At 35.1% G+C, this 15,200-nt stretch overlaps 3 protein-coding genes across 6 annotated transcripts; 2 read left to right on the top strand and 1 right to left on the bottom strand.

Moving 5' to 3' along the window:
* The first annotated feature begins 508 nt into the window (after nt 1–508).
* On the top strand, nt 509–5,186 carry LOC105637088 (serine/threonine-protein kinase D6PK). 3 transcript variants are annotated; one of them, XM_012220487.4, is made up of 3 exons: nt 509–864; nt 1,965–3,816; nt 4,149–5,186. In XM_012220487.4, the coding sequence occupies exons 2-3, from the start codon at nt 2,144–2,146 to the stop codon at nt 5,005–5,007; spliced, it is 2,532 nt and encodes an 843-aa protein (XP_012075877.1). In that variant the 5' UTR covers nt 509–864; nt 1,965–2,143; the 3' UTR covers nt 5,008–5,186. The 3 variants fall into 3 exon arrangements, with proteins under 3 accessions (XP_012075877.1, XP_012075876.1, XP_012075875.1); XM_012220486.4 differs by having other exon boundaries at nt 1,958–3,816; XM_012220485.4 differs by having other exon boundaries at nt 1,935–3,816.
* Nucleotides 5,187–5,366: 180 nt separating this feature from the next.
* On the top strand, nt 5,367–8,321 carry LOC105637087 (protein-tyrosine phosphatase). Of its 2 annotated transcripts, XM_037641129.2 has the most exons (5): nt 5,377–5,981; nt 6,415–6,550; nt 6,670–6,737; nt 6,828–6,914; nt 7,980–8,321. In XM_037641129.2, exons 1-5 carry the CDS (start codon nt 5,580–5,582, stop codon nt 8,058–8,060), a joined length of 774 nt encoding a protein of 257 aa, XP_037497057.1. In that variant the 5' UTR covers nt 5,377–5,579; the 3' UTR covers nt 8,061–8,321. The 2 variants fall into 2 exon arrangements, with proteins under 2 accessions (XP_037497056.1, XP_037497057.1); XM_037641128.2 differs by having other exon boundaries at nt 5,367–5,981; nt 6,670–6,914.
* A 640-nt stretch (nt 8,322–8,961) lies between these two features.
* Nucleotides 8,962–14,328, bottom strand: LOC105637086 (alkaline/neutral invertase E, chloroplastic). Its single transcript, XM_012220483.4, has 7 exons — nt 14,147–14,328; nt 12,802–13,547; nt 12,104–12,269; nt 11,784–11,995; nt 10,265–10,758; nt 10,110–10,158; nt 8,962–9,552 (listed from the first exon to the last, which is right to left on the bottom strand). The coding sequence occupies exons 2-7, from the start codon at nt 13,498–13,500 to the stop codon at nt 9,226–9,228; spliced, it is 1,947 nt and encodes a 648-aa protein (XP_012075873.3). The 5' UTR covers nt 13,501–13,547; nt 14,147–14,328; the 3' UTR covers nt 8,962–9,225.
* Between the last annotated feature and the right edge of the window lie 872 nt (nt 14,329–15,200).

Genomic DNA, 15,200 nt, shown 5'->3' with positions numbered 1-15,200 from the left:
GGATTCCATTATCAAGAAGTGCATCCACAGCTTCTTGTACCAATTTTTCCTGAAGTGTTTGTGCAATCGATTAAAAATTAATCCTCATTTGCACACGTAAATATAAGGTGCTCGAGAATTTCAATTTATAGTAATAAATAATTCAGTTTATGTTTGAGAATTTCTAAAGAGTATATAATTTTATCTTGTATCATTAAATTAAATTAAATTATTTAAATTAAATTAATATAATATGACTATCATAAATTTTCTGAAAAATTATTCCCTTTAAATCTTTAAAAATATAAAATTATAGAATTCGCTGACAGCGTAGTTACATAACTAGCTAATTAATATGCCGGAGTATAATCTGAAGATTAAATAGTAATTTATTTTGATTGATCCACGTTCGGATCCTCTCCTAATTAAAAAAAAAAACCACTTAATTTAAAAAATAAATAAATAAATAAAAATGAATGTGTTGAGATAGGAACGATGCAGAAAATCGCAGCCCGCGAACATTGTGTACCATTTTAGAAGAAAATACAAAAAGAAAAATGACAGGGGAATACAGAATACAGGAAACTCTCCTAAATTTTCCGCCATTACAGAGAAAGGAACAGTAGCTGTAAGAGAAAGAGAGAGTGACACTTCTCGTGATTTGCATTTCTAACTTTTCTCTTTCCTCATTCACTCTCCCACCTCTCTCTCTCGTGCCCTAACCCTAACACCACGCCCACCTCTCCCTCTCTTTCTCCCTAAATTATTTCTATCTTCAAACACCGCGCCTTCTCTTTCTCTCTCTCCCTCACTCTCTCTCAACCTCTCAGGCAGCCGGTAATTTTCTCCGTTTCCGTATGATGCATGGCTCTGATCGCGTTTCAGGTAGGCAGAAATATTTCCGGACCCAATTTTTGGCCTTTTGTTCTGTTTATCTGTTTGTAATTATTGCCATTTCCTTCTTTTGATTTCTTCTTTATAATATTTTATTTCTCTTTTTAAATAATTTAGAGTTTAAAATATTAAATTTAAATATGTGTTGCTTATTTTTAATTGCTCCTGTGACTTATTTTTTCGTTGTTGGTGGAATTCTGGCGTTCCTATGTTTGAATTTTATATGGCAAAAAATTTACATTTTTTTAAATTATTTGTCTAATATTTATTTATTTATTTATAGTAATGAAAATAGTATAATCATCTCAGGCACAGAACATGCTTGTTATCAGACTAGGTTGCTTGATTTAACATCACAACATGCTTTGCCAGTTTGAATTTTGACATAACGGTCCATGTTGATGTTGTCGTATTGTTGTTATATGTTTTCCTTCTAGTATTGTTTTCTAAACCGCAAAGATCTAAGAATATTGTACTCGTATAGTTTATCAGTCAATTTCCCTTGTCGCAACCAATGAGAAGACATGTGATTACCCATTTACCCTATTGGGTATCTTGTAATTTTTGTAACTAGGTTGTTGCATATTTTCAGATTAGTTTTCGAAATGACACTGAATCATGTTGCAAGTTGCTGATTTATCGAAATTGAAGTTTGAACTTCTGTAGTTATATAGGCGTCCAAATGTTGGACGAGTCACATAGTAGATATGTGATTAGGATTAGGAGGACAAATGATAGAAAGTTTCATGAAACATGAGATCAATGGGGTAGGTATGTGTAAATTCTTTTTGAATCAAGCTTGCTGTCTTTAAAACCTTGAAACTTTTCACTAGCAGCAAAAAAGTTGTTATTTTTAGTTGAATCCTTAAACAAGGTTTGGCCTTTCAAGCCCCATTGGAACAGAATTTCCAAAGCCAGGTCATGTAAAACTTGAAAAAGTTACGTATAAAATTTTGTTCGGATAACAAGTGTGATATGTTATTGCTTTATGTTTTGATGGTTGAATAGCTTTTTCCATGACATGTTGCTTGTGTTTATCCAAAATATATTACTTGTGGCAGGATTTGAATGCATGATTTTGAAGCTTGTAGGAGGTTTTAATAGGCTATTTGACAGTGGGAATCAGTATGATTGAAAAGAACTTCAAAGGAGACGTATTTTTTCTGATTTCTGTGCTACCTTACCTTCGAATTGCTGCTTCAGGAATGGGCTAATGTGACCTTGGAAAGAGATATCAGTTCTCTGTAGCATTATAGTGAATCTCATAGTGATGGATACTTTGCCTAGTACTTCTGAAATTGTTGAATCAACTGAAGAATTATACTTTGATTCTAAAATGGATGAGAAAGCTGGAAAGCATTCTGTTCCAAATTCAGCAAATAGGTATTCAATAGAGGATGACATTAATCGTCTTTTTGAAGCAATTGACATTAGAACTTCAGCTAAGGGTTTTGGTCTATCAAATGAAGGCAGTAAAGACAGTTTACGGAAGAAAGCAATGAAGAGGCCGATCAGAATTGGTTCACCACAAATGTCAGGAATAGGAATTTCTGAGCCAGTGAGTTTGAAGCAGGCACTCAGGGGATTATGCATTTCTCAGGCATCAGAAATGGCTGCTATGAAGCGGTTATCGCGACCACAAGTTTCATCAGGCGCCTCAGAATCGGGAACAATCAAAAGGTTGTATAAGGCAGTTGTAGTTGAGGCGAATGGATCTGTTCTCCCCCTGAATCAAGGTAATGGTAATTTGGTGGAAGTGTCCCTTGTACCAGAAAGAATCACGCAAAGTTCTGCTGAGAAGATGTGTGAATCCTCCTCACAAATGGAGAAGGCAGAGCTGTCATATCAGAATGCTTCAGATCAAGTTGTTCCTTTGAATACACTGTCTAATAGTGAAATGTTGAAAACAGAAGTTAAAAGACTTAAATCTACAGATTCTTCATCTGTGAATCGTGCTGGTGAGAAACTTCCAGAGTTGGATGAAAAAGCTTCAGCCTCAGTTGAAGTTTCAGCCAAAATTCCACTGCCAGAGAGGCACAAAAACCATTTACATACCGTATCTTTGCTGTCTTCAAGTAGTGTGGTGAATAGTCCTGTATGTAGTAGTCCTCGGTTTATGAAACCAATCTTCAGGAACAAAAGCTTTGTTAAGAAGAAAGTAAAGCAGGATTCAGCTCCTGTCCCCAGCATTTCCAATCCTTCTAGTGGAAAAGTCAACCGTGATCTGGATCCTAGTTCTAGTAACTCAGACACTTGTGACTTTACTCCAGAAACTGGAAGGGAAGAAAGTGTAAAAGCTTCTTCAGCATCTATTGCTGTGAATCATAGTACTGAATGCAATTCAGGCATTGAGGAGTTGAATTCAAGCAAATTGGGTCCGAGTAATTCTGGTATCAGAACTAAATCTATATTAAGTAAAGTTGATGAAAGATCAAGATCAAGAGAAAAGGGAGAGTTCTCTCAAAGCTCAAAAAGTAGCATCGGTGATTATAGTAGCAGCACTAGTGTTAGTGAAGATAGCAATCTCAGTGGGTCTAGCCGATGTGGTAATAGGCCTCATATGTCTAAGGACTTGAGGTGGGAAGCCATTCGTCAGGTTCAAAGGCAGCATGGAAGCCTAGGTTTGAAGCACTTCAAGCTGATCAAGAAGCTTGGCTGTGGAGATATCGGGTCTGTTTATCTTGCTGAGCTAACTGGTACAAATTGTCTATTTGCACTGAAAGTTATGGACAATGAATTTTTGGCGAGCAGGAAGAAGATGTCTAGGGCTGAAACTGAAAGAGAGATTTTGCAGATGCTCGATCATCCTTTTCTCCCCACATTATTTGCCCATTTTGTGTCTGATAGATTCTCATGCTTGGTTATGGAGTATTGTCCAGGTGGCGATCTACATGTGTTGCGGCAAAAGCAACCTGGAAGAAGTTTCCCTGAACAAGCAGCAAGGTACCTGTCTATTTTGAGGTGTTATTTTTTGCCCAGATTATTCTTTGTACTAAGACCTGATTCTCATGAACTTGTTTTTTTGCTTCCCTTAAGCATTGTTATATTCTTTCTCCCAATGCTGTCTCTTTGACTGGGATAGGTTGCTATACGCATGTATAATTTTTCTATGCAAACTATGCTTGTAATATCTCTATGAGAACTGTCAAAAGGTGGAGTCGGTGGAAGAGAAAACCCTTTTGAATAATATATAAGAAGAGTTTTCCTTTGTCATTGATCTTAAGTAATTTATATTTACTTTGTCATTTTTTTCTTTGATGTCATCATATCTGCAGATTTTATGTTGCTGAAGTCCTCCTTGCGTTAGAGTACTTGCACATGCTTGGAGTTGTTTACCGTGATTTAAAACCTGAAAATATCCTGGTCCGAGAAGATGGGCACATAATGCTCTCAGATTTTGATTTGTCATTGCGATGTGCTGTCAATCCAATTCTGGTTCAGTCATCTTCACCGGTAGCAGAGCCTGCAAAAAAGATGTCAAGTCCTTGCTCTGAAGCTAGCTGCATTGACCCTTTCTGCCTTCACCCAGCTTGGCAGGTTTCTTGTTTCACTCCTCGACTTCTATCAGTTGCTGCAAAATCTCGGAAGTTAAAGTCTGACCTAGCTGCTCAAGTCAGTCCTCTCCCGCAGCTGGTAGTGGAGCCAACTAATGCTCGATCTAATTCCTTTGTGGGAACTCATGAATACCTCGCTCCAGAGATTATCAAAGGCGAAGGTCATGGTAGTGCTGTTGATTGGTGGACATTTGGAATCTTCTTGTTTGAGCTATTATATGGCAGGACACCCTTCAAGGGTTCAGGAAATGAAGAAACATTATCTAACGTTGTATCACGTAGCCTCAAGTTTCCAGGTAGCCCAATAGTTAGTTTTCATGCACGTGATTTGATTCGAGGTTTGTTGATAAAGGAACCCGAAAATCGATTAGGATCTACAAAAGGGGCTGCAGAGATCAAACAGCACCCTTTCTTTGAAGGTCTTAATTGGGCTCTGATACGGTGTGCAATCCCGCCTGAGATGCCCAAATCTTGTGATATCGGAATCGGCATGCCTACCACATTTTCTCAGAACAAAGAAAATACGAAATGTAAGGAAGCTAAGAGTACAGATGAGTATACAGAGTTTGAGATGTTTTAGAGTGGGAAAGGAAGATGTTTTGTTTCCTTTTTTTAAAAAAATGAGATTTCTCATCCTTGTTGTAACTGATATGTATCTATAGCATATAGTGTAAATGTAATTCTAAAAATTGGCGGCAACTTATTGAGTATGAGATATACTATATGTATACTATTATAAAGCTAGTTTAGAGTTGGAAATCTTGAATAGGGGAATTAGTAATCTCTTCTTGGAAAATCACCTGCAGAGGTATACCTGACATGACTTCCTCTGGTGTCTTTTATGAAACTATGCTACTTCTGCCATAGATTTAATCAAGTAATTGTAATTCCGTACGTGTCGTTCATAAATTATTACCCAAGGGACCTTAATATCCAAAATTGATGGAAAAAGAGGAGGTTGAGGTTGGTATCTTTAGGATCTCAAATTCCCAATCACACCGAAGAGACCCAACCCCTTTGCCACCCTATCCATTTGTTTTCTCTCCCAAATGAAAAAGTTCGTTCTTTATCAAACACAACTGCACAAGCCCAAGCTCCCATTTTTTTTATAGCAGCAATTATCATCTCAGAGCCTCCGAACTCTCAGGAGAGATGATGACGAGGGCAACATCATCATCCTTGTACAGTCTTAACACCAGATTCCCGATTCCATCTCTAAATTTACAATTTTGCCACAACACCTCCACCAAACTCATCACTTTAAGACCCACATTTCTTAGGTACCCATTTGTCCAAGAATACTCTCTAAATTCCCATCGTCACAAAAACTTATACATAAAGAGATTGGCTTTCTCTTACCCTTTGAGGATCAAAGCCTCATCCATGGCCTCTTCAACTGAGACAGAGGCCAAACCTTTCTCTGTCCTTTTTGTATGCTTAGGTAACATATGTAGAAGCCCAGCTGCTGAGGGTGTCTTCACTGACATTGTCAAGAAGAAAGGCCTGGACTCCAAGTTCAAGATTGACTCTGCTGGCACCATTAATTATCACGAGGTATATTTATCTATCTATTTCTGTTTGTTGCTTATGTAATATTGGATAAATTTTCTGGGAAATCAAATCTATTGTTGGCTGCTGAGAAAATTGACGGAAAAGAAAAGGGCAGTTAAGGAGCTTTATTATCAAGAATTCTTTTGATTAATTATTTTCTTCTTTTTAGAAAAAATTTCTTGGTAGACAATACGTACCGTTGACACCATTGTTTATGTGTCTTGGAAAAATCAACCGTATTGTTCAACTGCTGAGAAAATTAAAGGAAAAGCGCCATGGGTAGTGAAGGACCTGTTCATCAAGATTTATTTCCTGTAAAAGGATTCTTTATAATAATAAGTGGTCATAGCGTATCATACAATAACGTGGACTGTGGATTATGAGAAGAATGCTTTTTGATTGATTTTTTTTTTAAAATATTTTAATGTTGAAAAAGGGAAACCCAGCGGACCCAAGAATGAGGGCAGCCGCAAAGAGGCGTGGGATTGAGATAACATCCATGTCAAGACCAATTCGGCCGTCTGATTTTAGGGATTTTGATATCATCCTTGCAATGGACAAGCAAAATAGAGGTAGGAAAGCATGCACAGAATACTCAAGAATTGTTGGTTTGATATAGTTGCTTCTTTTTCCTTAATAAAAGTATGCAAGAAATATACTGACTTTCTAAATGTATGTATCTTATGTGCAGAGGATATACTAGAAGCTTTTAATAAATGGAAATTTAGAGAGAAATTACCTGATAATGCTCACAAGAAGGTTAGGAAATGTTTTAGAGCTGTATGTCATGAATTCAGTGTGGTTTTGTTTTGTCAAGTCTTTACTATTATGTTTGTTTTGTTTCTGCAGGTTAAATTAATGTGCTCCTTTTGTAAGAAACACAATGAGACTGAAGTTCCAGATCCTTATTATGGTGGACCTCAGGGTTTTGAAAAGGTAATGTATAAATATCTCAAGTAGAAGCTTACATTGATAACCTTTTACCCTTAATTTCTTTGGTGTCCTTGGGGCTTCATGAGTTAGATGCAATAAATATTATCTTTTATAAGGTTTATAAAAATTGAGGCTTCATGGTTTTACTGGAGTACTTCTTGCTAGATTCACGATGGACTAATCTCATATGGGATGGCTTTCACTTTACGGACGAGTCTCAATTCATGTAAGAGTGGTCCACATAGATTTGGTCTTGGTAGGAAAGTTCTTCATAGGAGTGATTCCTTAACCTTGTTGACCAATATCTGATCTTGGGGGCCATAACCTAGGAGGTGTACATTGGCCAAGTGTTGGGATGCGTCCTTAGACTGGTCTAGATATGTGATTTATTGTCAGTAAAGGCACAAGTTAGCTCAGATAGTGCAACACATTTGTTTGATTATATCAATGTATTCTGACAAATGAACTGAGATTACTTCAACCTATCTAAACTAGGCAGTGCAGCCATTGGGAGACACCGAGATACTTTCGGAATTTAGGTATTTAGGTTTTCACTTGCCAAATAATTTCTTTAACTTTTGTAGTCGTTTTTCCAAATAAGAAGTCACGTCTGATTTAAACTTAGTTTTTCTAGGACATGCATAGATTGTGCATTTATTTACTCATACCTCTGACTTCTATAAGTTTTGGCCTGTCTGAATCCTCTTTCGCAACTTCCTTCAAGCTGTGACTGGTCTCAATGCCGATCAAACTGCTTTTTAATGTATTTTTGGTCTCTATTTGAACTTGCCTTCTTAAACTTTATCGTGTAGGAGCACAAGAGCACTGATCATTCTATAACCTCCTTTTGCATCCTGTATGGTGGAACTTGAGAATTGAGATACATTATTGCTAGGATTAATACTTGATTGATTGCTATTTATACGAGACCTGATCAACCCTTCTAAGTTCCAATTTAGCAAGTGCTTTGATATATGTTATAACTTATTTTAAAAAATTAAATATATATAAAAAAGTAGTTTTCCCCCGTTATGTTTATACTCATGTAATGCTATATTGTAATCACAGGTTTTGGATATACTTGAAGATGCCTGTGACTCATTATTGGATAGCATCTTGACAGAGACCAGCGGCATTCAAAGTTCATAATTCGTGCTTGAATTCTATTTAATCCAAACTTGTATTAATTTAATGAACAGATTACAAATAATCTATAGTGTAGATCATGTCTAGTTATTGATTTTCTCATTATAAACCTTTAGCCATCCTCCGTTTTGCCCATGTTATGCTTTTAAACTATGTTTTGGATGATAAAATTGTTTGTCCATATGGAAAAACAAATCAATGTATCTAACTGTATGATAACTAAAGTTGAAGCAACAACAAGCGAATCGGATATTTACTCCAGCAGTTGATATAAGTGTGCTTTTCATGTAATTGACTAGTGATTCATTTTTCAGGGTAGACTTAGGTGGTGTTTGGCATCAACTTTCAATTTTTTAAGTAACTGGTTAAAATACTAAATGTTATCAAAAACAGCTAACAGTTAAAATAATTAGTGTTGCTGAACATATTCAATAAAGTTACGAATGAGTAAAGTTGCCAGCTTGTTTAATCAACAGAAAGGGACAATTTTTTTAACTATTTAGTTCAATAATATCTTTACCGAGTACAATGAGATTGAATTTAACATTACTCGATTCACTTTGATTCGTTTATAGCACTGGCTGGACTATAAAGGATGTGTGTTCTTTTTACTTGTGCAAAATTCTCAATTGTTAGATTTTGTATTGTTCTTCTACATATAAGTTAAGCAACTTTTTGAAGATATCTGCTACATAATAAATGGAAACTTGCGGGGTGCATCCATGTAGTCATTTTGAACACTAATGAATCCTTCATTAATTTGTGCTTCTGTTATAACTCTGTGAGTGATTTAAGAGCCATTTTCTATTATAGGGAACAAAAATATCCTTCTCATTTCAATATAAAAATACAGGGAAGAAAGGAGATTTCACCATGTATTTTATTTCTACACAATGCACCTGAATTTAAATAAGACTTTATCGATTAACTCAAATTTTTCATCAGGATACACATTTTTTATCAACAAAACTAAAACCATTCACCAAAAACTCACAAAATGTGCCAGCTAAAGGCTAGTCTATCTATATTTCCGCAGAGATATCATGTCTACTGAAGAAGTGTACCTAATTGCAGCTGTATGGAACATATTAGTACATTCATGTTGGCCTAACCATAACCTTAGAGAACGTACATGAGTAAATCCTCCCCTGAGCTTCATATGATGCCATCAAACTACGAATGGCTGCTTAAATCCGGGCCTACTGCGCTTCCTTCTAGGGTTTGCATTCATCATGTAAGAAAAGGTAGTTAGAAGCTCTGAGTCCTCTTCATTAACTACGATCTTTGCTGCGCTTGGGTTTTCAAGAATGAGCTTTGCCACAAGATAACCTGCAATAGACCAGGTTTGAAATAGTCGAGCCTGTTTCCCAATAAATCTTGCCTTTTTAGTATCATAATATTCTGGCCAATTGTCTCTAGATATTCGCCTCTCTGCAATTTTGACAGCTTTTTCTGCAATCTCTGGTCTATTCATCTTTACACATGCCACAGTGAGCTGCACGAAGCCCAGGAAAAAAAATTATTAGAATAGTTAATCACACAATATATGCTCTTGCATGAATAACCTCGTAATACAAATTTCAAAATGGCTAAAGAACCTTATATGTGTGCATGCAATTATAAGCACAGGAAACAGACATTTAATATTAGGTCAAGAGGGGTAATATAATGGGAACGCCCTCTCAGTGACATTTTCCTTGTAAAATGACTAACCTTTCACATTTTCAATGTTGAGGATTATACACAACTACAATGGATATTCTTATGTTAGTCGAAATGAGCATACATGAAAAGAACATAGCTTATGATACGGAAATTTGAGCACAAATATGTTCTACTTAGAATGCACAGAAACGTCACTGATATCAAGTGCATCATGTTATGTGCAGTAGCACAGCTTTTTTATTGATTGCAGTTCTTAATACTTATTTGTATTAAGATCAGAAGCTTAAAATGATCCGTAACTACTTATATTTGCCAAATGAAATATGGAGGTAAAATAAGCTGATGGCACTAAAACTTTTAATTGATATACAGTAACATTAAACTAACCTGCCAGAGCAAAGTTGGCCAAGAACCCCCATTGTGATACGACCAAGGACTGCAGCAAAATATAAGTTTTAAGATTGGTGACACAAAGCTAGCAATAACCTAAAAACAATAACAAAATAACAGTAGCATCAGAAGGATCAAGGTTAAGAATTTACGTGTTCTTGGGGTCACTGCCTGTAATAATTCGCCACTCCTGGCCTTCAAGTGCAGGATAGCATATTTTTAATGGCATCTCTGCCACTAATTCTGGCCATTTTGCTTCAATAAGATCCAATATGGCATGTGATTGATCCACTGTTGCAAGACTACTTATAATTGACCACAAGTTTCCAAGAGAAAAGAAACGGAAATCCATATGAGCTGGCTGCAGGTTCCCAATCAAATACCCTCCTCTGTTCGGCATAAATTCCACCAACCAGGGGGGAATCTGATCTGGGTAAATGTTAAACTTATTAACTGCATCATATGAGTATTCCTCAGTCTTGTAACGGTAGATTTCATTAAGCTTTCTCCTGTCAATCCAATAGTATTCTCTAATGTGGAAGGATAAAGCAACTAGCCGATTGTTAAGAGCTCTAATGAGGTCAGCTGATCCATCCTCAGGAGCAAGCATTTCCCGTGCACAAAGCAATGCCGAATAAAAGAGTGCCTGCAAGATCATGCAATATTAGGTTGTAATTATGCCATAAGAATAATGCTCATATTCAAGGGTAAAAAATTTTTCCGCTAACAGATGCCAATATAAAAGGTCTTGAGCCCAATTTCATCATTGTTTTAGAATATACACAAGGCCCTCTAAGAATATCACATGAATTTAGTTTCCTTTCCAGATAATGAAATGATCTGAGCAATCATCATATTTCAAAATTGATACGACAGCGCTATTTTAACTTTCCAGCTAATGTTCTTTCTGGACCACCATTAGATGATAAATGTAGGAAATGCCATTTTTCAGTTGGGAAGAAACCCAGGCATAATAACTCTGACTAAAACTTTCCACAGCAAACTTCTATTAGGTGATCAGCACACCATCCACTATTACTACAATAATGCATGTATTTTTTCAGAGAATGTGATGATAAAATTGTTGTGGTAGCACCAAACCAATTCTTGGATTCTGGTCAGGGTACCAACATCTAAATCACAGAGTGTGAACTAAACAAATTATACAAATTTCCAGAGGGCAAAAATTGTTTTCTTGTGAATTACTAATTATTCAATGTATGCCTGGTTGAACCTCTAATTGTACACCAATACCAAGAACAATCTTAACTAGAGTGACGATGAGATTGGCAAACAATACTGATTATTCTATAGAAATTGCCTTTATTTTCTCTACAGTTGCTTAGTTGCATAACACACATCTTTCTTTTCTTTTTATAACTCTTCTTTCTTTCGAAGAACAATAAGTGCTTCACTATCAGAGACACACTCGTGGTATCAAACTTGGCAACGATTTTAGAAAACAGAAAAAGGAATATAAAGATCCTGAATAAACACAGTAAGAGAGTATAACAGAAATAACAACTACATTTAACATTTAACATTTTAAATAATAGTGTTAAAAAAAAAAAAAAAAAGCTATAATCTATGCTGAAGAAAGGGCAGATAACAAAAATGAAGGACTCAACTCAATTACAAACAACATTGAAGTTTATTAAAAAAATTGTGAACCTGGATTTCCAGTGGGTGTCCATGAATTCCCATGCGACGATCAATCATACAAGAACCATCCGTCACCAATAAAGTTGGAAACATATCAAAACCATCAGCCAGACACAATTTTAAAATCATTTTAATCCCAGTTTGTACATCGATTCTCTCTTGCACAGAAAGATCTCCAGAACATTTTCCATAAGCTCGCAACAAAATAATCCACCACAATCCTAACAGGAAGATTATAATTCATTAGGAAATGGAAATTGTCTATTGTTAAAGGTATAATGACCAGAAAGATTCTTCAGGAAATAACTTTTGGTGGTCATTTTCCTTACCAGAATCAACTGGTGCAACTCGGCCAATTGCTGATTCACCAAAGTCAGGATCTAAGATGTCTTCAGTCGCAGAATCATCACCATCAAGGGGAACAGTTCGCACCTTGAAACTAGCAGGCATCAATCCTTGACCAGGACTATGACAATCCATGGTTTTCTCCCAACTCTGTTAAGAGGGTAATTACTCACGAAACTAATTGAACAAAAATGAAACAGTAAAATTCATTATATTCTCACTTTCAACAACGATTGAGATAATGGGAGATACTGAGCATTAATTCAAACATAACACTAAAACACATAGTTTTTGTGAACGAAATCCATATCATGGTTATATATGTTCCTAAAGCAAAATCCTTAAACCAAAATCTATGATGAGTAATTTTTCTGAATAATCATCCCTAGTACATGTAATAATCAAATGACATGCCAAAAGGTATCTAAAGCTTCCAAAATTTACATAATGTAAAAATCAGCAAAAGAATCATCTGACACATGAAATTGTGCCACTACTGACACAATACTGATTGTGAATATTGAACACAGATGCAATATCAATCTAAACACTGAGAGTTAAGGTAAAACCAAGGAAAAGAAGAAAATGAAGGAGGAGGAAAAGAGGTGTGAGGGAAGGAAGTGGAAGAGCAAATAGTTTTAAATAGTTAATTCAAAACTTAATCAAGTGAAAATAACATTACCTGCAACTGAAGGGTATAAAGGATGAAGTTCCGTACAATGTCATACTCTCCCTTCAAGAGGAAGGCTATTCCAGAAGGAATGAAGTCACGAATAAAAACCTGGTCATAATTCAGAATGCTAGCATCTGATGGATCATTAGCAGCAATGGTCCCTATAGGATTACTGCAGTAATAAACTATGGATGCACGAAGCTGATTCCATGCTTCTTCCTCAATTGATTCCCTACAAGCCTTCTGCAATGTATCTCTAACAGTTCCAGCGGCATCTACATTACCATTCGGTGTGAAACCTCCACTTTTATGTTTCAATCGCTTATCCAATTCCAAACCTTGAGCATTTGATACACCAACGCTATGTATAGGAAGTGATATAGGGATATCTTCATCGGCAGCCACCCCACTAACATTTTCAAACTTTTGGCATTTGCACCTAATAGATTCCAAATTTGTAGCACGTTCAGCCTTCATATGGCAAGCGATATATGCACCTTGATATGCATAGATCCTCTCATATTTCCATAAGAGTTTTGAACCATTCTTGGATTTCTGATATGCTGAACTTCCATAATTTCTACGGTTTACATTGGATTTAAAGGAAAGCACTGACTTGCAATTGTTGAAATGTGGATCAGAACAATAAGAGTGAGGTAAACTGCCAGGTAGAACTTGCAAAACTGCTTCTGAAGTAGCCATGGTCATAATTGAAGTAACGTTTTATTTCTTCCAATCAACGGATTAACAAAGAACTGTACAGAACAACAAATGAAATTCATAAATCCCAGTACGAATGTATGAATAAAAGAATGATAAATGAGATTAATCATATAAAAGAAAAGAAAATTTGATGGTTCAAGTTCAGCTATGATGTTACAAATTCAATACAAAACGATTTCACAAAATTACAACAAAAGCAAAGCACAGGCACAGTCTTCCTCAAAAGGGAAAGGTCCAAATAAGTGTGCTTGATGATTAAATTCCCTAGGAAAAGGGGAAAAAAAAAAAACCTTTGACTTATACCCAAAATAGTAGATTCAAATGAAGCAATACTCATCCGAAAAAAGCATAGTTGGTATCTCCAATAAGATTATTTTCTTTGTCAGGTAATTAAATAACAACAGAAATGTGTTTCCTAGATTTGATTTCCTCAGAATTACCAGCAAACAAACAGACCTCACTAGTTCCATTTCTTGTATCAAGCATAAATACAAAAGAAAAAAAAAAAAGATTATTATACTACTTTGACAAGCTCAAAGATTTCGTTTTTATTTTCTTTTCTATTTTTCAAATTTCCCCGGAGAAACCCCATAGACATACGGAGAAGGAAAATAGTGCGGAACTGACTGACCTCTTTTTCTCTCAAGTTCTGATTTTTAGAGTGGCTACATGCTTCATGAGATATTCTTTTTCTCGGGAAACAGGGAAGGATTTTGGACAGTTGCTGGGATGGGAAGCTTCTCTTTTTCTCGGTGCCAAACAGAATTCTGTTAGCGGCGACGACGGGTGAAAGTCTAAACGACCGCGAGAGGACTAAAATTAAATTAGTAAATTTACGTTTACATAAGAGGAGTTAAAATAATTTGTGTTAGTAAAACCATGATAAGGTGAGTCAAGTGAATGGGCAATACGGATGCGTTAGAAAAAATAATTTTTAAAGATTAAAGTTTTTTATAATAAGTTAATTCATATACTATGTTTTTAAAATTTTATATAAAATTATTTAAAAATCTATTAGCTAAATATTATTGATAGTTAATAATTATTAAAATAGTTAATTTTTTATCAAATAAACTTTAATCACGTTGAGAGGATTTAAAAATAAAAAAAACAAGTAGAGAAGGGGAAAAGTGTAGCGATAGATCTCCAAACAAGAGTAGTCTCCTATGCAAAAGTGTGAAAATATTCATGAAAATACTAATAATAAAAACAAAAGTGTTGCTTTCATTCAAAGTTATTTTTGTATTAAAGTATGTCACTTGAAGAAGATTAAGAAGTAGTAATTATTTTCTCTCTACTAAATATAAATAACTATTATTCCCACTGCTCTACTCTAACAGTAACATTTTATATTTTCACAAAAATTAAAAAAAATGATTGAGAAATATATTAATTTTTTAAAAATATATAGTAGAATGTCCAAATTGTTCTTCATCAAATTAAAATTTCCTTATTTAATCTTACTACAAAATCAATGTTAATTTTACCTCATATTAAAGCACCACAATTGAAATAGTAATTTTCATTTAATATTTTTCATGCCCTCATACAATGAAAAGCTTTTAGTCTTGTGTGTGGTCAAAATTTTAGTTTAAATACAATTAAAGTAATAATAAAAAAAGAAAAAAATAAATGTAAATATAAAAATAAATTACACCTAATAAATATTGATAAAATTGAAAAGA

The sequence above is a fragment of the Jatropha curcas genome, chromosome 1 (genome assembly GCF_041381405.1).
Source record: "Jatropha curcas cultivar XTBG-Jc1 chromosome 1, XTBG_Jcur_1.0, whole genome shotgun sequence".
Taxonomy (NCBI): Eukaryota; Viridiplantae; Streptophyta; class Magnoliopsida; order Malpighiales; family Euphorbiaceae; genus Jatropha; species Jatropha curcas.
The sequence above is the reverse complement of the archived record's forward strand: the minus strand, read 5'-3'. Positions and strand labels throughout refer to the sequence as shown.